This window comes from Stegastes partitus, unplaced genomic scaffold (assembly GCF_000690725.1).
Source record: "Stegastes partitus isolate 25-593 unplaced genomic scaffold, Stegastes_partitus-1.0.2 Scaffold1368, whole genome shotgun sequence".
NCBI lineage: Eukaryota > Metazoa > Chordata > Actinopteri > Pomacentridae > Stegastes > Stegastes partitus.
Window position 1 is genome coordinate 40,262 of NW_007579099.1, and position 24,200 is coordinate 64,461.

The 24,200-nt window shown below is 38.7% G+C and overlaps 1 protein-coding gene across 1 annotated transcript in view; it reads left to right on the top strand.

The window, feature by feature from the left end:
* Positions 1 to 383: 383 nt before the first annotated feature.
* The window catches only part of LOC103370072 (CREB-regulated transcription coactivator 2), a 45,989-nt gene continuing 22,172 nt past the window's right edge, over positions 384 to 24,200 (top strand). The window contains exons 1-7 of the mRNA XM_008298986.1: positions 384 to 575; positions 13,542 to 13,643; positions 15,307 to 15,423; positions 16,946 to 17,007; positions 20,873 to 20,941; positions 22,486 to 22,592; positions 23,981 to 24,007. Coding sequence (XP_008297208.1) covers positions 402 to 575; positions 13,542 to 13,643; positions 15,307 to 15,423; positions 16,946 to 17,007; positions 20,873 to 20,941; positions 22,486 to 22,592; positions 23,981 to 24,007 — 658 coding nt within the window. The 5' untranslated portion in view covers positions 384 to 401. The remainder of the gene's footprint in view (positions 576 to 13,541; positions 13,644 to 15,306; positions 15,424 to 16,945; positions 17,008 to 20,872; positions 20,942 to 22,485; positions 22,593 to 23,980; positions 24,008 to 24,200) is intronic.

Sequence of the window (24,200 nt, forward strand, 5' to 3'; positions counted from 1 at the left end):
GTCCGTAGGTGTGAATGTGAGTGTGCTTGGTTGTCTGTCTAGAGTCTAGACATAACATCAACGAAAAAACACACATGAACACTGAAAAGAACACTAAAAAGAACACAACCGTGGCCCAAAGCATTACAAAACCTCCAAAATCTATACAAAACAACTAAAACCTCGCCAAAATGACATCAAAACACAACACAAAGCCACTGAAAGCATAACTTGAACAAAACACATCAAAAACACTTAAACGCCAAAATGAGACAAAACGTTTGTGATGCAATCTTTTTGGTATAGATTGGCTGGTGTTGGTGATGCTCAGAAGTCGGTGCGGAGTGAGCGCTCCTCACTTTCCGCCGCTCTCTGCTGAAAATCGTTCCACTACGTCAAGTCGTCCCGTCCGCTCGGTGAAGATGTCTGCGACGGGTTCAGGCGGCTGCGGACCCGGACCCGGACCCACCTCGGGCGCCGGCTCCGGGGCTTCAAACCCCCGAAAATTCAGCGAGAAGATAGCGCTGCACACCCAGCGGCAGGCCGAGGAGACAGCCGCCTTTCAGGAGGTCATGATGGACATCACCTCGACTCGGGTGAGTCTGAGACGGAGGCAGGAGGAGGAGAGCTGCCCGGAGGAGCGGAGGCCTCGCCTGGGCTTGTCAGGCTCCGAGATAACGTTATCTGGTGGCGCTGCCCGGCGCTCCGCTTGGATTTGGCGCTATTCTAGTGAATTAGACGTGAACACGATACAGTATGCAGTCATTTTTCGGATGTTGAGCGTGAGCGGGACATGTTGTCGCCTCTTGTTGTCCATTTCCGATACGTCGTTAGCGTAGTTAGCATCGTTAGCTCGCAGGGCTAACTTGGCTTGTTTACTATGTTACGTCGCTGTCACCCTGCTAGTGCGGAGAGGACGTCCCGCCGAACTCCGTTCAAAAATCTGGCACTTTAACGCGGCGTTACTTACCAAAACAAATATTTAACAAACAGAACACAAACTAATACATTGTGCGAATTGTGTTGTCTGTCTGATAAATTCGGCATTAAGTTTATAACTGTTTGAGCTAACTTTAAAAACTACCCCTCCTCTTCTAATAAACTAATACCGAAAGATGTGATTCCTATTTTTTAATAGCACCTTCGCCGTTTTGAATAACCGCTCCGATACGCTTATATTCCAGACTCATTTATCAGGTGTAGGTCCTTTTCTGGAGTCCTGACTATAATTTGTCATTTTTGTAATTGAATCTGGCGTGGCGGTGGAGGCATGCTCGCTACGACGTGATAATGGAGGAGTTCTGCTCAGCTATCTTAATCGGAGCCTGTTATCTTACATTAGCAGCCCGTTAGCGGAGTAAATGTGAAGTAATCGGCTGTTTTCTGAGTGAATTTACACCGACACACAGCGATGTTGGGTGGGCTACTGTCCGCTGCACCAGGGTGCCTTGGCTTCTGGCTGCTTTCTGCGAGAAAATAAACTGAGCCCAACATAGTGTGTTTAAGTCATGTTTGTCATCACTCAGATGCAAAGGCTGCGTGTCCAGGTGTAAAACAGCTAAGTTGGTCTTTGGTGTTATGTTTTCTGGATTAGTTTGCAATGTGAAAATGTGGGGCTCCAAGTTAGACAGTTTTGCTGCTGATTCTGGTCATTCATTAGTGATTTTCTTCATAAATATAGAGATTCATTTGCAGGTAGGGCTGCAACTCACGTTCGTTTTCATTGTCAATTATTTCCTGGGTGAATTAATTAGTTGTTTTGTCTCTAAAATGTCAGAAAATGGTGAAAGATGTGGATCAAGTTTTCCCTAAAACCCTATATGACAAATTTGTCCACAGATATTCAGTTTGCACAGAGGAAGACAAAAAAACCCCCAGCAAATATTCTTGTATTCTGCAATGACAGAATTTAGATTTTTTTTTTTAAAAATACTTAAACTGATTCACTGATTATCACTATATTTTGCTCTTCATTTAGAATTTGAATACTAATCGTTGCAGATCTAGTTTCAAGAGTTGCTGCTTGTTTATTTTTTTTATCATGTATCATCAAGAATTTGTTAGTTTTGGCTTTTTGAAGGCATCATTTTGAACGTGTGTCTGTAAAAATGGCTGACGTAAAGAAGATCTTGCTGTGCCTTACGTTGTGTTTCAGCCAACATGAAACGTATTACGCTGGTGTCCAGGCTGGGTTAAATCAGGTGAATTAAAGTGAACTGAATCCAGACACCATTTCAGTCCCTCCTGTTCAGTTGATGTTGTTATTTATCCTGCAGCAGTGGAGTGAGAGTTATTTTAAGGATGTTGCAGCACAGACGGTCTCAGGTGCGATGCTGTCATCTTGTGTTGCTCAGGTGCTTTATTAAGTCCGGCAGTGTTGGACCATTCACAGCGTGTTTGCCTCGGCTCACTTCGCCGTGATAAGCTGCTGTCTGCTTCCCAAACACAGATGTGGCTCCAGGCAAGAGCGCTGTCACTGCTCGGACAGCACACACAAGGCTCCTCACTCATATGGATTATTGTTACTGAGTTCAGTGTCATTTATTTTTATCTTTGGCTCCAGGGTTGAGTGATAACACAGTACAGTATGAGATCATTCTGCAGCGTTTACACCATCTCTGGATGTGTTAGACCGTCATGAGCCATGCTGTAATGCTGTGATTTGTGGATCTTTGCAAGAACCTGTACATTTTTGCAGATTTTCTCAGTACTCTGTTATGATAAACTGAATTTCTTTAGGTTCTGGGCAGTTGATCAGGCAAAAACAACATGTTTACTATGCCTACATGGACTGTTTTTTTTTTCACTCTTTTGTTTTACGAACAGAAAACCTAACCCTAACTGCTGAGTAGAAAATATTAGCTAGTTGAAGCCCTAATTGATGTAAACGTATAAAATAAGGGTTTAGTTAATATTGTCCAGCTGTGATTTTATTTGTCCAGAAGATTTTATTTACCAGTTTACAAAGCACAGTAAGTCCTGGTTGTCTGTCAAGAAGTTTGACCATCTGAACGTGAAGCAGTTTCTGGTGTTTTTTGGTCTTAACACATTTTTCCTCACTGTGGCCTAATTTGTCACCAGAATATCAAGTTCTGCACCTCTCTAGAAACAGCACAACCACAAGTAGAAGGAGAGAAACTCAGGAATGTCTTGTGTACAATGTGACACAGCTAGAATGACAGAAATTAGAAAAAAAATTCAGAATGAAAGTTGACTAGTATTATTTGATTATTTGATATTATTTGATTTGATTTGGTTTCCACTGGAACAGCGTGTCACAGATGAGTAGGTTGGAAAGTAGAAAATCTCAGTTTTTACAATTTTTGGCTGATAAACATTCTCATTTTGGTTAATTTTTATTTACATGGTCTTTTAAAGATAAATTGCCTTTCAAACATGCTGGCAGGTTCAGCTCTCTGAACTCTTGATTCAGTTTAGTGCTTTTATGGGTGTGGTGGCCACATAATGTAACGCGGTTTGTAGGGAATTTTGATTAATGTTTGAAGTGTTTCTAAAAGGAAGTAAGTCTGACTTTATCTGATCAGAGAGGAAGCCTCAGTGTTACTAGCAGCACTGAAGCCACTCTGCGCTGCAGACAGTCAGGTTTCACTGTGCAGCTCCACTCATGTTTGTCACCCGAAATAATTTGTGTTTTAGTCATGAAGCGTGCAGCCGTAGCTCTCACGTACTTGTGTGTTTCGGTTTCACATGGCAGAAAGACGACATGACGCTGGTTTTCATTCAGCGTCACAGTTTCTTTTCCTTTTGCTGTCTTTGAAAAGGCCCATTTTTTGATTAGGACATTATTTACAGTTTTTGCCTGTTTTTTATGGTTACTCTGTAAATTTTACTTTTTCTTGCGATTTTACCAGATGTTGTCAGTGATTTAACACAACTGTCAAAATCTGTAAAAATACAGTTTAAAAAAATCTTCAACCATTTTTTCAACCCATAATATACATTTTTCTTCCAAATAACCTAAAAATATCTATAAAATAATAATTATTTTTGTGAATTTAAATACAATATTTTTTTGGTAAAACATAGTAAAAAGTGATTTACTCTTTGTAAAAAACATAGCTTTAATAAAATGATATCTTTGGTTGATTTAAATTCAGTAAATTAGTGTTCATTTAGAATTCGATTCTATGAAAACTAATTGCTATTTGTAAAAATACAATTTGTTTTATCTGGACATTATTTATAGTATTGGCCTGTTTATTTTTTATGGTTAATGAAAGTTCACAATTTTTTTTTCTGTGATTTTTCTAGATATTACCGGTAATAAAACAGTAAAATCTGTAAAATAACACTTAAAGTTATTTCCCAGTTTTTCAACCTCGGTATCCTGGAAAAATATCTGTAGAAGAATCTTTTATGCTAATTAAAAATACACTAAAAATATTTATGGACAAACATCGTAAAAAAATTCAAAATTGATAGTTATGTGTGATACCACATGACACTGGTGTCTGGTGAGTGAATACAGAGAGAGGTAGTGCTGGAATTGGTTGAAATTACATTTTATAAGTACATTTGCTTTCTGTTTTTTAGCCTGTTTAATAATATTTTAATGTTTGATGACAGTGTGACTGTTCTGCATGTTTGTGTTGCTCAGCTGCTGATTTGGCCAAAACACTGTTGCCTTGTTCTATTTTTTTATATCATTGTCACATAAATTGTATGAAATACTGTGTGTAACAGTGTTTTTTTAAAAGTTGTGTCTCTGATTTCAGAAAATATATAAACTGTGTACCAGAGAGAAACTGCATAAAAATACAGAACAGCTTCAACACAGAGCTGCTCACAGCTACACACAGCAACGCAACGCTTCACACAGATATACACAGCTACACACAGCTACACACAGATGTTCACAGGGACACACAGTGACACACAGCAATGCACACAGACACACAGCAACACACACGACAAGCATATAACACACAGCTACATACACAAACAGCAACACAGATACAAAACACAGCAACACACAGCAACATACACAGTAACACAGCAACACACATAAATAACACACCGACACACAGGAACACAGAGACACACAGCAACGCACTGCGATACACGCTGACACACAGCTACACACAGGTACACACAGGTACACCCTGCAACACACAGCTACACACAGCAATGCAAAGCTACACACAGCTACACACAGGTATACACTGCAACACAAAGCTACACACAGGGACGCACTGCAGCACAAAGCTACACACTGCAACACTAAGCTACACACAGGGACGCACTGCAACACCTGCCAACACACGCGACGAACATAAAACACACAGCTACACACACAGACAAACAGCAGCACACAAACAAACTGGTACACACAGCAACGCACAAACACAGAGCAACGCACGCGGACAAAGAGCAGTGCACAGACACACAACAACACAGACCTATACAACAGGTGCACACAGTGATGCACAGCAGCGTAACAACACACTGTAGCACACTGCGACACACACTGACAGCAACACACAGTGACACACATAAATACACATAGCTACACACAGGTACACACACGACGACAAAGAGCAATGCACAAAAACAAGTTTTTCTCAGTGTTGTTCAGCTCCATGCAGACAGCAGAAGAAGACTAAACCGTTAGACCTTTGGTTGGTGTCTGGTTTGTTGTTGTCAATGTGTTTCCAGACGAAGCTCAGACAACATCTGATGTCGTTACACAACCAAATCATCAACACTGCGCCACAGTTAGTTAATGTCACCGGGATCTGGGACAGTAATGGCACAGCCTGCATCACATCCCACCTTCAGATGTCATGTTTTGTCGAAAAACCCAAAGATATTCACGGATGTAGCTGGAAACACACTGACTGGAACCAGAGGCCTGAATGATGACCTGCAACTGTCTCTGGTCTCAGTCCGACTCTGTACAGGTCCGGCACCAAGAAGAGCTCAAAAAGTCTCTATGAAGACTCTCTGTGGGTGTTCCAGAGGTTTAAGGTTTAAAATTGACTTGGATATAATAAAACCACACACTGAGTTGCAGTTTCAGCCGAAATATCTTTTTATTTTTTAAGTTTAAATGGAAACTGCCTCTGATTAACAGTGTGCATGGAGGGCTTTGTATGTTAAGCCAGCTGCCGATTCTGTGTTGTTGTTTTTTTTGTTTGTTTTTGTTTTTTTAATCGGCATAAGTCCGACAGTGACATAACCAACTCGAAATTCTGACTTTATGAAGCCCTTTGGCTCCAGTCGTTAGTGTCCGAGTGAGCTAGCGGCACTGCTTCATTTACAATGGCTTCAGTCAGTCTTATGCTGATTGTAGCAAACTCCAGTGAATTCCTGCTCTCAGGACAGTGATATTTGTTGGTGAGATTTACAGCTCCAGACAGAAAAGTGGACAGAAAATTGGTCTCAAAATTCCCCAAACCACCCTAGTAATGTAGATATTTGTCCATGTGACACGTGAAACCCTTATTATTAGCAGAGAAGTGGTGTCACATTGGGGGCTTTCGTCAGTGCACCGAAACAGCACAGTCACAGGACTGATTTTAGAGCCACATTCAGGTTTATATGACGTGTGCCAGCTGGAAGGAACCTTATTTTTGCATGTGTTAGAAAACATAAAGAGATTTTGTTGGAAACTTTTGAATGACCTTATTTGTTTAAGAATTCAATTCAACCCTCTAAACCCTAAAACCTGCCAGCGGGTTTAAAAGGCATGTTTTCCACCTTGAAAAAAAATGTCCTAAATGATACTTTTGTCAGCCAGAAACTGTAAAAACAAAAAAACATTGTTCAACTTTACAAGCCATTTATTCCGAAACTCAACTAAAACTCTACTTTAAATTGTGAGATTCTATTACAGTCACTTTATTCTACAGGGCTCATTTAAAAACCCACCAAAATAAAGCACTTACTCTAACCAGATATTGTTACAGACAAAAAATTCTGAGCTCCTTGTTGCAACCGTTAAGCCATGACTGACTCAGCTGTGACCAAGAGTACTGCAGGCAGTGCTTACACAGGGCAGAGAGGAGACGAGTGGCATTACATATATCATTTAAATTGTAAAAATAAAGCTTTTGCTCCATCCATCCATCCATTATCTATACACCGCTTAATCCTCACTAGGCTCGAGGGGAGGCTGGAGTCTATCCCAGCTGACTTAGGGTGAAGGCAGGGGACACCCTGGACAGGTCACCAGTCTATCACAGGGCTGCACTTAGAGACAGACAACCAAGCACACTCACATTCACACCTACAGACAATTTAGAATCACCAATTAACCTCAGCATGTTTTCGGACCTTGTGGGAGGAAGCCGGAGAACCCGGAGAGAACCCACGCTGTGCGGGGAGAACATGCAAACTCCACACAGAAAGATCCCGGGTGTCCTCACCAGGACGTGAACCTGCGACCTTCTTGCTGTGAGGCAACAGTGCTCACCACCACTCCACCTTGCAACCCCTTGCTCCAACCAGATTCTGTAAAAAAACAAAATTCTGAGCTCTTTGTTGCAACCATAAAGCCATGGCTGACTCAGCTGTGACCAACAGTCCCATGACCAAAATTTGTTGTCTTTTTTTGCAGAACTCGACTGAACTGCAGGCTGTGTGTAAACAGAGCAAATATAAGACAGGTGTACAGGCTAGGCAAAAATGTAAATAGTAAAATGTCTGTAGCATTTGGATCCTTAATTTCTTTTTCCAGTGTTGGTAACAACTGTGAACACTTGGGGAAAGGGATGGGCATATTGATTTTGGGTTTTGTTTGTTTGTTTGTTTTGTTGACTTTTTGGATAATAAAAAATAAAAGACATTTTACTTTTTTCCTGATTTATGTCATTCTAACTGTGGCATACTGCACAGAAAACATTTCTGAGTTCTCTCGCCTACTGCTCGTGGTTGTTCTGTTTCTACAGAGGTGCAGGACTTTATATTGCAGTGAAAAATGAGCCCAAAAACTGCATTTAAAGGGTCCAGGATCTGTTGATTTCTTTTATTCTGAGACGCCTCCTGGCTGAGGCGCTTTGGTCAGTTTTGTAAATTATTGTTTTTTTTTCCTGTGATTTTAACTCTGTAATTTAACAAAACAGGGAAAATCTGTGAAAAAACTGTAAATTGTTTGAATAAATTACATTTACAAACTATTCTCTCCAAAAATACTGATTCACTGAAGGTTTCTTGTTACTGATAAACTGATGAGTCCAGTTCAGTTTTGTACAACCTTCATTTTACTGCCACACCTGCAGTGTCGCCTGAACATATTTCCAGAGTGTTGTGTTGAAGTGCGAAGGAGCCGTTTGTTCTGAAACCCGTCTCTGTTGTGTTTGTCACCGTGTTTGTGTTACGCTGCTGCATTACAGAAGCTTTGCTGCATGCAAACAGTGGTTACTGTGTGTTTGTATGTTGTCAGCTTTGTGTGAGTCATCAGGAGGTTTTGTTGTTCAGGACAAACGCTTGTCTTCACTCTTCTTTTTCTCAGCTTCGCTGTTGTTTCAACCACCTTCCCTCTAATTTTAGTATTTAGGAAAGCTGCCAGACTTTGTGACTGTAAGCTGGAACGACCAGCATGTTTCAGCTTATTTTATTTATCCTTTTTTTTTTTTGTTCATACGTACAGAAAAACAGAACAGACAGCTTCACACAGAAACCCATAACAGCTCATTTATACCACTGCTAGACAGAAAAATATTTATTCAATGATGTTATCCATCCAGAAAAAGATGGAATCATGTTTTTGTCACTCACAGTTTGCTGAGGATGAGTCTTTTCTTCTCGTCTCAGAAGAAGAAATGCTTGATATTATATATTTTTTTCCACTATGCAGACATTGTTCAGCTCGTTTTTTGCAGGTTATCGCTCCCAGTATATGTACATAGTTTTATCAGCTGGTAACAATTTGCTCTTATTTTGCAGATGTCTCCAGTTTTGTTAAATTACAAATAATATCTAATAAAAGCATTAATTTACAGAGTAACTTTAAAAAAAAAATTTGTCTAAAATGTTAATCATGTGTACGTCAAACATCTGTACGATTACACATCAAATACCTTTTTTAAGGTGTGTTGTGTTATATGGTACTTGTTGCTGCAACTCTGCAATTTCCCTTATAATATCAAAAAAGTAAGTTTTTGAAAAGTTTTTATTTGTCATTTTGTGAACAATTAACTGTAAAGTAGTTTTCTCTCTTTTTGGTACATTCCAGATAATGTCATTTACATGTTAAAATTAAAAAATGAAAGATACTGTCTTCATAAAAAATCTGCATTTATTCACATGATAATTCTTTTCTTGTTTGTTTGCTTTTTTATTATTCTTTTTTCTTCTTCTTCTTCTTCTTTTTTTTTTTAACAATGTTTGACCATAAAATTACACTTTAAACTTTAAAAAAACCAAGAAATCTGCAAAAACAATTTTTATCTTTTAGATATTGCCAGTGCTGATTTTACCTGTTGTAATCTGTAATTGAACCAAACAAAAAATATGTGAAGTGATGTTTAAATAACAAAAAAATAAAACTGTCTAAAAATACCTATTTTAGATGAGGGCATTCCTTACAGTTTTGGACTATTGTTTTTATGGTTAATGTGTAAACTTCTAACTTTTTCTGGGATTTAACTGAATATCTGTAATTTACACGAACACAGAGCAATGCACACTGATACACTGATGTGTAATTTAAACAGCGAAAATCTGTAAAATGACAGTTTATTACATATAACATCTTGTTTCTAAAGAGTCGTGTGACACCACAAGATGCAGGAGAGAGAGGTAGTGTTTGAATTCATAGAAATGTTAGTGTGCGACTAAGATCAGTTTCTATTGTTTGGCCTGTTTAGTGATATAATAGCATTTGATGATGGTGTGACTGTCGACTGGCTTTATATTTTTAAACAGCCAAAACCAAAAATGTGTGCAAAAAATGTAAGACCAAATCAATTTGGAAAACAAAAATACTAAGAAGACAGGATAACATCTTGTAAAATGAACTTTAATCTTCTATTAACCGTATTTTACTGCCTGCGAGGAGATGAAACCAGTCAGGGTCGAAGCTTCTTGGAAAAACGATAAACGACTGTAACCGGGTGTTTTTCAGTGTTCTTCAGTAAGCAGTGTGTGTCTCAGCTTTCCTCAGACTAAACATGAAGCCTTAAAACTGAAAAACATACACAACAAAACTGTAATAATGGAGAAAAACTCGACTCCTGGATTGAAACCAGGTGTTTCTCTTCTTCCAGCGAAACATTTTGACAGAGTTCATGACAAATAAACACACGCGAACTTCGCTTCAATAAATGACTGGGTTTCTTCTGTCTAATCAAAGCTCTGAGTCGGTTTTCTTTTCACAGAATGATTAAACCTAAAATAGACTTTTCTTTGGGAATGATTGTCCTCCTTGGACAATAATTAGTTCTCTGCAAACTTTCAGCAGCAGAAACACTGAGGCGGCATTGAATGAGATGTCGAACAATCTGAGTTTATTAAGTTTAAAGATTGTTGTAGCAGTTTCGCACAGAATCCAAGGACACGAGCAGATAGAGGACAAGGACAGCAGAAATGAAATGAGTTCATCTCAAACTGGGCCTCAGTGTGCTGCTCGCTGTGTCCACATGCTGCTCAAATGTATTTATAGGTTTGCAAACCTCAACAGCTTCCTTCACATTCTCCATCCATTCATTGTTCCATGAGCTGAGTCTGGTTCACAGCAGGTTTAAAACACCCTTACACAGCGAGGCTTCTTTAATTATCGCATTCTCTTTGTGGTGGTTTTGCTTGTTGTTGCAGTCACTTTGTGTCCCCTTGTGGTGGTTTTGCGTCTTTGTGGTAATTTTTTTTGTCTCCTTTTGGTCATTTTGGAGTACAAGTCGTTTTGGGACTCTTTGTGGTAGTTTTGTGTCCCTTTGTAACCATTTTGCATCTCTTTGTTTTGGTTTTTATGTCCTTTTTGGTGGTGGTTCTGCATCTGTGTTGTCATTTCATGTCTCTTTGTGTTTCTTTTCCATCTCTTCATGGTGGTTTTGTGTCCACTGGTGATGGTTTTGCGACTGTTTGTAGCCGTTTTTGCATCTCTTTGTTGTGGATTTGTGTTTCTTTTGGTGGTTTTGTGTCTCTTTGTATTCATTTGGTGCCTTTTCGTAGTCATTTTGCGTCTTTTATCGCAGCGGTCCCCAACCACTGGGCTGTGGACTGGTACTGGGCCATGGGTCATTTGGTACCGGGCCACACAGAGTGAATAAAAACGTTTCATTGGTTTATTCTATTTCTGGCGGAGTCTGCAAGGTGTTTTATTTTGAAAAATGACTAGATCGTCTCCGTCACGTCCATCTGTGCTTGTTTCCTGCACTTGACTGTAAGTTTTCATGGCCGGCTGTTAAACGAAGCTGTCAGTCTAACTGCTGCCAAAATGAATAAAATAAACTAACTTGTCTGGGGAGCTTCTTTGAAAAAAGGGAGAGACTTGATGCTGAGAGAGAAAGAAAAATAAATACATATTTAGCAATGAAAAGTCATTTTATTTGTTTATGACACTTTTTTATTTGAAAAAACTATTATGTTATGTGTGCAATGACCGGTCCATAGAAAATTGTCTTGCTTGAAACTGGTCCGTGGTGCAGGAAAGGTCGGGTATCACGGTGTATAACTGTATGATATATTTAAAACATGATGGAACACCATCACATGAAATACTACCTAAAGTGTGACTGTTGCACAGACAGGACGGCCTGAAGTTTTAAAACCAATCAACAGTTTAAACTCTGAGTCAAACACACATAAAATCTAAACTGATTCTTTGTGAAGTGATAATTGTGTTATTTTAAATGGATTTGAGATCAATTGGCTGTTCAGTCATAGCAGACATTCTGATTGGGCCTTTCTGGAAAACTATTTAGTTTACTTCATCTTAATTTATATTGTACCTTTACAACACAAGTCACGTCAGGACACTTCACATCTCACACACTATTATATTACACAGAAAACTCAACACATCCAATGATTTCTGCTCAGCTTCTGGAAGTACACTGTCAAAAATATGTTTTCAACAGTTTTTAACTGTATTTTTTTGAACAACTTACGGTTATTTTATATTGTTTCCCTTTTTTTCTCATTACATTATAGATAATTACTACTAAAATCACAGAATTTAATTTTTTTTTTTACATGTTGACTGTTGAAAATACAAAAAACAAAAACAAACAGGCCTACACTGTAAATAATGTCCACATCAAAAATCTGTATGATTCTTAGTATTTCACTCTTTAACAATGTGTGACCATAAATTTGCACTGTTTACTATATTTAAATCTGCTAGAAATCTTTTTTTTTTTAACAGATATTTTAACTTGTTAGAAAAGAAAATCATGTATATTAAATTTTTTTGTTTTTTTATTTATTTTTTTAAAACTTAAAGCAGAATATCCCCTTTTTGTTAATTTATGATCAATGCCTGGTAAAATCACAAAAAAAGTATTGATTTACATGTTATCTGCAAAAAAGCCCTGAATAAAACAAAACTGTTAATAATGTTCACATTAATATATATATAATTATGTTACAGGTATTTGCTGTTACTTTCTCAGTATTTGAAACATTAGTGTTCCACCGTTTCTGGCATTTTTACACCCGTGGTTTTTTGTTTTTTTAAATAGAGTTTTTCTAATGTTGTAGCTGAAGATGTAGCAGCTGAATGAGCCTGTTGTCAGCTGTCCAGCGGTGGTTTTAGTGATACAGACACAAGTATTTTTCACTACTGCTGGACCTCTGACCTTCGCAGGCGTCACTTTTAGTTTGTGCTTGTTAATCTGTTGATTGTGTGCGGTGCGGAGCAGCAGCTGATGTCAGTTGTGACATGTTGACGCCTGAAGTGACGCCGCTGCTGCCGTCACCGCCGGTCGCTCTGATGAAGGAAGCTCGAGAATCATTTACATGCAGTTCTGCCAGGCTGCCAGAGGTGATAGAGTGCATGCTGGAAGTTTTGCTCAAAGCAGATCCATTAGTGGGAGGCTGCAGTGGATGCTGCATTCAGGGACACAATATATGTAGGTTTGCGGTGTCCAGACTTGCGTTCAGTGTCGGATTGACTAATCGGTTACTTATCAGCTACTGTCATCTTGGTAGCTGATTCATTTTTTAGTAATTAAAAAAAAAATTCTGATAAAAGCTGTGTGAATTCTGTGGTTTCAGCTTCTTAAATGTGAATATTTTCTGGGTTCTTTCCTCCTTTATGACAGTAAACTGAACAACTTCGGACTAAAGAAGACAATAGTTGATAATACACAACTGTTAGTGTGGTTTGTTTGGAGTGTTACACATTATTTTAGCATGAATCCAAGAGAAACGACGATTAAATCTATATTTCTGGCACGCTCAAGACAACAGCTAGTAATTAATATGCTGTCTGTCTGTCTGTCTGTCTGTCCATCTGTGGTCAAGAAGAAATTGTGCTGAAACTGTAATGTTTCGGATGGAACTGAGCTACTAATGTGTTGGAGCTGATTTGTTTGGTGTTTTCCTGATAAAGACTTGCTTGATCAATGATTTTGTTAATAATGATCTTGTGTTTCTCGCAGCTGCAGGCCCAGAAGCTCCGTCTGGCCCGGAGTCAGGGTCCATACTACGGCGGCTCGCTACCCAACGTCAACCAGATCGGCAGGAACCCTCAGGACTTCCAGGTGACTGAACAACACCACGCTCTTTGTTTTTGCTTTCTGTTTTGTTCTGCTCTTACCATCTCTCACTTAATCTTCATTCTGAATCCTGATGTCTTTTGATTTGTAATTTATAGACAAGTTTAGCTCAAAATTTGTTTTTAAAGTCAGATAACCTCATTGATGGGCAACGTTACAGAGCTTCTTATAACAGTGCGTACAGCAGGTCAGACTCATCAATCTGCTGAATAGGAACGTTGTGCTGAGTCATCTCGATCTGCTCCTCTGAGTCATCAGTATTTCCCAGCAGAGCCAAACTCATTCTGTAATGGAAGTTTGTCATCAATATCAGTGTCCATTTGTCGGCCTCCTCTTCCTCCTCCTCGTCCTCCTCCTCGGTCTCTGGGTTCAGAACAAGATTAAATGAATCTGGCAGCAGGCATCGGGGTGCTTTTGGCTTCTTCCAGCCTGCTTCTTTCAGATTTTCATTTTCTTAGAAGTTGTTTTGTTGCGTCAGCTCTGTCAGGAAGCAGTTTATGGCTGATCCTTATCTGTAAGTTGTCACATGGAAGCAGGTTTACGAGCTTTTCAGTCTCTTAATTGTGGTGAGTTTTTATGCACCAATTTGAAAATTTCGTACATCTCTCTTCTGTGCTTATGAAGGTTTGAGGGCACAAAAATGCTGAAAAAAGTAAATTAAAACATATTTGTGCATTTGTGCTTCAAGGGCCTGTAACTTTAAAGATATTCGGAGTATAGAGGGTAAGATTTTGCATTGCTTCATTAAATATACAAAAGTTATTGGACATTAAAAGATCTGCTGATTCACATTAATCAAATTTGGTTGATTTTTATGGATTGACGTAGACGTTCAGATTATTGTGGAGCCTCTCAAGGCTGCATCCACACGAATGACGGGACCAATTTGTGTCACTGCCATAAGACGTCTCAGGTCTCTACAAAAACTAGTCTGAAGCTGGTCCAAAATCAGGTCTGAAACCAATAACAAGTCCAACACTAAGTCTACAACCAATCAAAAACTAAGTCTAAAGCCATTCCAATACTCAGTCCAAAACCAGTCCAAAACAAAGTCTAAACCAAGTCCAAGCCAAGTTTGAACCAAGTCTAAAGTTACGTCTACAACCAGTCCAAAACTAAATCTACAGCCAATCCAAAATTAAGTCTACAGCCAGTCTAAAACTAGGTCTACAACCAGTCCAAAACTAGTGCAAAACAAGTCCAACACAACTATAAAACCAGTTCAGACCATGTCCAAATCAAGTCTACAGCAGTCTAAAACTGATGTAAAACAATTCAAAACTAGTGAAAAGATTGTCTGAAATCAAGTCTGAAACCTGTGAAAGTCCAAAACGAGTTGAAAACTAGTTGAAAATCAGTCCAAAACAAAGTCCAAGACAAGTTCAAACCAAGTCCAACACTAAGACTAAAACCAGTCCAAGACCCAGTCTGCAACCAGTCTAATGCAAATCCAAAACCGTACAATGCTAAGTGCAAAACTCGTCTAAAACTACTCTCAGTCGGATTTCTGTGAAAATACATTGAATATGTTACTTTGGTTGTTTTTCTGTCTGTGTTGTCTAATGTTTGTCACTAATTTATACTCCACTGAGATGCATCGAAAATGTAATGCTAAATAACACAACTGTTGACTGTCTCTGTGTCTCAGGGCTCCTTTCCCTCCACTCTGGAGTCCAACCGATCGACTCGGCATCACGGTCTGGTGGAGCGAGTCCAGAGGGACCGCCGCTTCATCTCGCCAGTCCGACCATACCGCAACCGCCAAGTATCCTTCACTTGAACGTCAGGTGTCCTGGAGCTCTCAGCTCCCTTTGGTAGCTAAAAAACACCTCAGAAATATATTGCAAATTTTATATGTTTTTCTAAATAAGCAGATGGGAGAAAAAGTTGCATTTGTTGGGGACTATTTTTAGCTGTGGATGAATCCTTGTGTAATTTTCCCTATGTGATTTTAAACAACAGAGCAGCAGCTTCAAGTGTGTCTGTTTCTGTGAATCAGCCCTGCCGTGCAGACATTTTATCTTGTGTTAAACATGCTTTATGTCCTCGTGTCAATATCTGGTTTGAAGTTGCAGCAGCAACACAGCAGGCTTTTGTTCCAGAGATGCTCCAAACGTGGATCCCTCCATCCTACATTAAATGGATAATGAGGCGGCAGCAGCCTCAGTGGTGAACTTAATGCTGAGTGGAAGGATTTTTGAGCCTCGAAGAAACATCTGACAATGAAAAGTTATCCTGAGTTTCAGTCGCTGTCACTCTGATTTATTTGTTTAACGTCACTTTTGTGAAGTATATATTGATGAGGCACCACATGTCTTCTCTTGTGGCTGTTAGACAGTTCAGCTTTTTAAGGTTTACATCTACAGTGTCTTCGTTTTGTGTCTCTTTCTGGCTGTTTTGTTTCTCTTTGTGGTTGTTTTGTCTTGTGTGGTCAATTTGTCTCAACTTGTGACCGTTCTCTGTCTCTTAATGGTTGGTTTGTCTCATTTTGTGATTGTTTTGTGTCTTCTTGTGGTCATATTGTGTGTCTTTCTGACCGTGTTGCATCTGTTTGTGGTCGCTTTTTGTCTCTTTGTGGTCAGTAATTTTCCTCCTTGTGGTTGTTTTGTGTCTCTTTGTGGTTATTTGTGTCTGTGGTTGTGTGTCTTAATGGTCGTTCTGTTTCATTTTGTGGTCGTGTTGCATTTCTTTGTGGTCATTTTGTGTCTCCTTGTGGTTGCTTTGTGTGTCTTTGTGGTCGCCATGTGTCTTTTTTTTTGGGTAATTTTGTGTCTCTTTGTCGTCATTTTGCGTCTTTATGTCTCCTAATGGTTGTTTTGCATCTCCTTGGGTTCATTTTTCTCCCTGGTTGTTGTCTTTGTGTTTTTTTTACCCACTTTATTCTGAACTACTGAATTAAAAATACGCTGGAAACACAAAGACAAGCCTAACACCAAACCGTCACCAGGTTCATGTAATGGGAAGTTGTGAGCAACAACAGCAGTGAAAATGTAAAAGAAGAGAACATGTTCCTGAAACAGTTTGTTCTGTGGAGCTGCAGGAGAAAGTGTGAATGTGTGAAGGAGACTGTTGATCAGGCTGGTAAAATCTGTGGTCTGAAGTCCTGGCACAGACGTGGTGTTGGGTTTATTTAGCTCTTACTTTTGAAAATTTCACCGGATTTCAGTGAGAAGAGGGAAAATGAGAAATTCAGAATCATAGTGAAACCAGCAGCCGTCAGTCCTGTTCAGCTGTAAACAAGAAGTTTTGATGAATGTGTTTGTCTCCTTAACCGGCTGCCTCCTCAGGTGGACAACTCTCTGTACAACTCGGCCTACCTGTCGCCACCGCCCGACCCCAGCTGGAGAAGGTCTGTTCGCCTCCCTGCTGCCTGTCTCCATGGAGACAGGGCTGTCCATAGGGATGCCTGTTTGTTCATTTCCAGAGTATCTTGTTTGAGTCTCCTGCTGCTGCCAAGAGCTTCTGAAGCCTCTGTGTCACCTCAGACGTTCAAAGTCAGGTTTATTTATACAGAGCCTCAGATCAGAGGATGAACTTGTTGATAACCGGCTGCGTACAGGAAACTTGCTGAGAGTCTAGATAGATAGATAGATAGATAGATAGATAGATAGATACTTTATTAATCCCCTAGGGGAAATTCAGGTATGTCTGACGCACAGGTACAGATAAGAGGAGTCTAAAAACGTTCCTCTATTCCTGCCTCTGACTGGCACCATACTCTATATTTTAAAAGCTCCTACTGGGGCTAATCAGAGGGGGAACAAATCTACCTCTTAGGGTGAAAAATAAAGGTTTTATGGTCGGGGGAGTATCGGAATAAAAAAACAAACAACTGATTTTTTGACCAAATTTGCATACTATATATTTATAACTGGTTTGTATTGTTCTATTCAGTGCAGGGTTGAACCATTGAAGACCAGATGCACTTATCAATGAGCCTGCAAAATTTCAGAATTCAAATTGTGGCACTTGCTCCTCAGATTGGAGGTAAAGAAAACGCTGCAAAAATCGTCTTGACTCCGCCTTCTTTAAGAATTTTAGAACTCAAAAACCAATGTTGCCTATGAATCCAAATTTTACACATGGTCAACTCAACCAATATTCACCACTTTAAAAAAAAAACATCTGTCAAATTGAGTCCGTGAATTCATGCGGAATGATCCTATCATGTAACATCATAGGAATGTTTCATAGATTCTTTACTGTGTTCACTCAACAACATCATCAAAACCACAATGTTTCCCCTTTTGTGAATACGTCACATGATAGTAGCATTTTATAAAAGTCATGTAAGGCCTCAGTAACATCTTGGGAAAAAAAGATTTGAATGCTGCTTTAAAAACTTTTTTCCTTTTGTTATTTAAAGAAAATAAATTAAACAATAACATTAAAATAGTGGAGAAAATCTGGCAGCAACGAAGCTAGGGAAAAATATGTTTAAAAAAAATGGTGGAATACTGTAATGTTCAAAAACTGGGAAAGTAATGTCATATTTGTAAAATAACTTTTCCTGATTTAAATACACTAAAATAGTGTCATATTTCGCATTATAAAAAATTAATTATAGAAATACAGATTTTTGATGGGAATAAAAAATTCTCATCAATCGAAATTCTTTTGGCCACTTTTTTTTTTTTTTTTTACTTAATATTATCTGTAATTAACAAAATAGGGAAAAATCTGTAAAATACCTGTTGCTTAAAAACAAAAAAAAGTTACATTTAAAATAGTTTTTCCAATGTGATTATTGTAGCCCACATTTTATTTCTATTTTAACATACTAAATTGTGGCCTATATGTGGCTTTCTAGAGTGTCAAGAACGCTTTGTTTGGTATCGACTGTATTTAACCTGCAGCGTCCTAAAAGGCAGCGTCAGAATCCAGTTAAAACAGAGCAAGATCTCTGCTGCTGAAGTGTCCTTGAGCAAGGACCGACCTCCCAGCAGCCTCGCGGTGTCTTTCTGACTAAATTAGAACCACATGAGGCGACACCGACGCGTCACAAAGGTCTTGGTTGATCCTCCAACTAACCTCCTGAAAAACTAGCATGAAGCCGAGCTGGCTTCAGCCGGTGTCTCTGCAAACCTGAGCGGGTTTGAAAAGCTGTCACGTCTTGTTTCTCTTTCCCTGCTCCTTCTTATGGGAATCTGCCTCTTCTTTTATTTTATTTTCTTGGCTTTCTCATGTGTTTTCTGCCAGTCGCTTTCATTTTTGCCTGCTGGAGCTCTTTGTGGTTTCCTTCTAACAAGACAAAAGCGGCCCTTCAGAGAGAGCCTGGCCTCGATCCACAGCTCAAAACACACACACTGAGGCTGGCAGATGACCTCCAGCTGTTTCCTAAATAAATCTATCGCTCTCACTTTGTCAGGTCGCTGACCGACAACAGATCTTTCTGCTGTTAGAGACATAAACCCAGCCTGCACTCTAAGTTTGTTTTATCAGCAGCAGAGTTCTGGGTTTTTTGGTTGTTTTTTTTTTTAAATCAGGAAGTGTTTATCTGTCCAGTTGTGTTTGCATCTGCACTCTTCTTCTGTGCTGCTGAAGGTTATAAATCTGAATTTTCAAACAAAACGTAGTGACCCGCAGATACAGTTTCTGCTCCAGCAGAGCCCCCACTCTGTCCTATTATTAAAAATCAAACTAAGTCAAATTTATAAACTATTACATGTAAAGGTAAATGCATTAAAGGCAACAGAAAATGTAAGTAAAACACAAAAATAGCTTAAATAAATCTTTAAAAAAGACAAAGCCAGAATAAATACCATTGGTAAAAATAACAACAAATATCTATAAAAGAAATATATTTTTGGCTGAATTAAATACAATAATACAATGTAACTTTATGGTCTCGCATTATAATTTATCATGATGTTGGCAGTATTTACAGTTTTGGCTTGTTCTGTAGGTTTTACAATAAAAATAGAAATGAATGCTTTTTTTTTGGTGTGATTTTACTCAATATTATTTGTAATTTAAACTGAAGCTGTGAAAAACTGTAAAACAACAGTTAAAAACAAATTTTGCAATTTCTTATATCTTATTATACATATTATAGTCAAACATAAAAGAAAAAAAAAATACTGATTTTTTTTATGTAGATGCTACTTACAGTTTTGGTCTGGTTTTTTTGCAGTCAACATGACAATTATTAATAATGTAATATAATAAATAATACATATTGTCTGTTATTTAGCAAAACAGGGAAAACCTGTAAAATAACAGTAAATTGTTTACAAAGAAAAAAAACAACATTTTATTAAAACAGTGGTGAAAACCTAGCAGTGCCAGAAAAAGTATGTAAAAAATGGTGGAATCCTGTAACGTTCTAAAACTGTAAAAACTATCAAAGTATCGGCAAATGCAATGTAGATACATAGATACAATAGAACATTGTACTTTTGAAGTCACACACTGTAAAAGGACGAATTGCCATTTATAAAAGTATTGATTTTTGATGCAAACATTTTTTCCCCATTTTGTTTTTGTTTTGTTTGTTATTTATTTTTACAGTAAACATGTAAATGAATACTTTTTTGTGATTTTACTTGATATCTGTAATTATACCTGTAAAACAGGTAAAATCTTTAAAATATCAGTAAATTGTTTCAAACAAGGGCTGCAAGGTGGCTCGGTGATTAGCACCGCAAGAAGGTCGCCGGTTTGCGTCCCAGTGAGGACACCCAGGATCTTTCTGCGTGGAGTTTGCATGTTCTCCCCGTGCAGCGTGGGTTCTCTCCGGCTTCTAGCTTCCTCCCACAGTTTAAAAACATGTTGAGGTTAATTGGTGATTCCAAATTGTACTTGGTTGTCTGTAGCCCTGTGATGGACTGGCGACCTGTCCAGGATGTCCCCTGCCTTCACCCTAAGTCAGCTGGGACAGACTCCAGCCCCCCATGACCCTAGTGAGGATTAAGTGGTGTACAGACAATGGATGGATATTTCAAACAAATTACAGTCAAAGACTTATGTTTTTTTTTTACAGTCCATAGTCCTAAACATGCACACTGGCTGATCATCAAATATTGATCTTTTGATATAAACGTGGCATCAGGCCTCCCTCTGCCCTTCGCTCGTTGCCTTCCTCCATCTTCCTCGGCTTGCTTTCAGAGCCCATGCTCTACTTCTTCGTCTTGCGTTCCCATTTTTGCCTTCTTTCCAATGTTTTCCCGTCCGCCGGTGGAGAATAACTTTATGTTCTTGTCGATCACTGAAAGGAATTGGTCTGGAAACTTCCCCGGGGACAAAAGCCAGTTGTTTCGTCTCCCCACCACTGCACTTAACAGGTGAACCGTCCTCATCCTCCTTTTCTTCTACCTCCCTTTACTTTCTTCTTCTTCTACTCCTGCCGCCGTGGGAGCCAGTCCTACAGAGAATTAAAATGTCTGGGTGAAATCAGGTTTTCTTTGCATCATTTTTTGAATCAACACTCCTTTCCTACACTTTTTAAAATCCTTCCTTCCTTCCTCCCATGTCTCACCTTTTCACTTTCATTTCCCTTAACCTGCTGTTTTACATTATTCTCTAGTGTTGGTTTTCTCTCTTTTATGCTTGAATGCATCTTCACAAACCAACACTTACTGAAAGTAAATTCAGCAGTTCTTTCTTATCTTTTAACTACCTGAACCCTGTTTCTGTCTCATTTTTCTTTACTGTGGGCTCATTTTTCACTGCAGTAGAAACTCCTGTACCTCTTACATTTTCTTACATTATTTATTTACCAAAAATGTCCACAGCTGTTATCAACACTGGAAAAAATGGAGACTTGTATCGATATTTAACAACATCCATTTTTAGAACTTCTATAGATTCTGAGTTTGTCATTTCCTGTCAGTTTGAGACAGTTTGGCTCTTTGTGGTTATTTTATCCTCTTTATTGTTTTTTTGTCTCCTTCCCATCATTTTGTGTCATGTTTTTGTTGATTATAATTATTTTGTGTCTCGTTTTGTTTGTTTCGCTTCTCCCTTTTGTTGTTTTGTGTCTCTTTGATGTCCTTTTGTCTCCACACACTATACATATTTAACTGTTTTCATTTTTCACAGCCTCTACTAACTTTAGCACTCTACTCCACACATCAGCTCTAGAAAGATGTTTCACCATGCTGAATGTATCTTCCAACAACTTTCTCCTCTGAATACCGTTTTTAAGCCATGCTGCATTTATTTTATCGATCCAGTATGTTTTATTTTCCTCTCTGCTCTGTGGAAACACGGCCTCTAGTTCACCTGAAAAAGTTGTTGCTGCTCACATCCGAGTCAGTCTTGGTGAATCATGGTTTTTTTTACAGAGTCTGGTTATTGCCACTGCTTTATTTTTTTTAATATATTTTTTTAAATTAATCATGTAGACTAAAGAAATTTTGATGAAATTTCCAGATTTTAAGCTCAGATTTGGATCTGTGTGTCACAAACAAACATTCAAGGACCATCTGAAAGCTGAAATCTTTGTGATTCTTTCTGGGGTTTTTTTGTCTGTTTTCTTTACACAGTTTCTGTCTGATAAATTTAGATTTTTAATTTTTTAATTTTTTTAAACAAAGCAAGGCTGTCAGACCTGTGGGGTTTAGAGGGTTAACGCTACAGTGTTTTCGGAGTGGGTTCGTAGCTGTAGTTGAAAATAAAAGTTGCCTTCGGTGTTTATTGGCATTAAATAAGATGCTGACTGTTCTCTAATCTGAACCGACCTCCTTGGACCATCTGGGGAAAGTTAACTGGTTAGATGAAACAAACACTGTTGTCAGTTGTGTTGCGGATCCAAGACTCAGATGACTTTCTTCAGCCTTTGCCGGCTCTTTCCGTTAACACTGTGCGTGTCTGTGGCCCCCCCCAGGACCAACTCCGACTCAGCCCTCCACACCAGCGTGATGAACCCTCCCGCAGGAGACCCCTTCACCACGGGAGGACCCACCCTCACCCCCCAGAGCTCTAGACACACCGGTGAGGCAGCTCGATGAAACACAAACACCCACAGCTGACTGCACAAAACCCACTCAGAAACACAACACAGGGAACATGAATGAGTACAAGTTTGACAACCAGCATCAGGAGATAAGAAATGATGGGACACACTGAGATTAAAGATGTGGTAACTTGAAAGCCTTCTGCATCAGCTCTGATTGTATTTTAGGCCAACAAAATGCAGCCCCTATTAAAGAACCACTCAAACTAATTCACTGATTTCTAAACAAGGGGCGCAACTAAACCATTTTCTCTGTGGGTTGTTTGGTCTCTAAAATGTCAGAAAATGGTGAAAAATATGCATCAGAAACCAGAATATATTAACATTTAAGAAGCTGCAATGACAGAATTTAGAGTATTTTTATTTTAAAAAATTACTCAAACTGATTATTTGATAAAGCTCCACTTTGACTCATTACTTAGCTGCGATCAGCTGATCATTTTGTTTACTCCGTTCTACTATTTTTACACTCAACTGAACCTCCAACTGAACATCACATGAAAACCAATCTGACAGAAATTCATGGAAAGATCTGAAATCTGCTGAATAAATGTTCAAATCAGAACCTTTTCAAATGGAGATTGGCTTGATAAAAGTTCATTCTAGGGCTGAGAAAGAAAAAAAAACAGAAAAATTACTCGAAGACGGACAAATCTGCTGCAATAAAAATGATCTTTTAAAAGAAAGCATTATTATCTGAACTGAACTTAGGTTTAATTTCCGTCGCTCTGCACTTTTTATATTGACTTAAGATGAGCCTTGATGACTCTGGAAAAAGCAAATGTTATTTAATTTGTTGATTTATTTGATTGTTTGTTGATGGACGTGTGTTCCACTTCCTTGGGCAATCTTTTAAATTCATAACAGACCAAAAGCAAGCTAATAAACACACACACACACACACACACACACACACACACACACAAATTTTATTTAACTGTTTAATTGAAGTTACAGACAACTTGTTGTCTGTAGATGGAAGAACGTTCTGACGCAGGAAAAGCCCCTGCATTAATCAACAGCTGTTTCAATCTGTAGCTGTTATTCAGAAGCTGTTATTCAACCGTCTGTCTCGTTTAAAAATGAGAAGCAGCAGTTGAGCTTGTTCTGTATGTGAAAAGGGTTTGTGTTAGAGTTTGACTAGAGGAGAGTCTCTCATCTGATGTGACCTCTTCAAACCTCAATAACAGAAGTGAAAGCTGAGTTATGTCTGACTGATCGGCTCCTCAGGATAAAGATCTGAGTATAGAAAAAGGTTTTCCTTGTGCTGCCAGCAGAATCAGGATGTTCTAGATGTAAACTGAAGCCGATGTTTCTGTCTGAGTGAATCTGTTGTGTCTTTCTGTCTGTTTCTGTGATGCTGCAGGTCAGAGCGACGGAGAGGCCAGAAGAAGTGAGTTAAACACGAACACATTCACACATTTTTACAGATTTTCAAAGATCTAACATTGTATTTACAGCAGATGTATTTGTCTGTCATTGTGACCATCATTTTAAACCCTTTGTCTCAGTTTCCTAAACATGAATTTAGCCCAATCTTGGGCTAAAAACCTGTTTCAGTGGACATCTGCATTTCATTTCTGTTT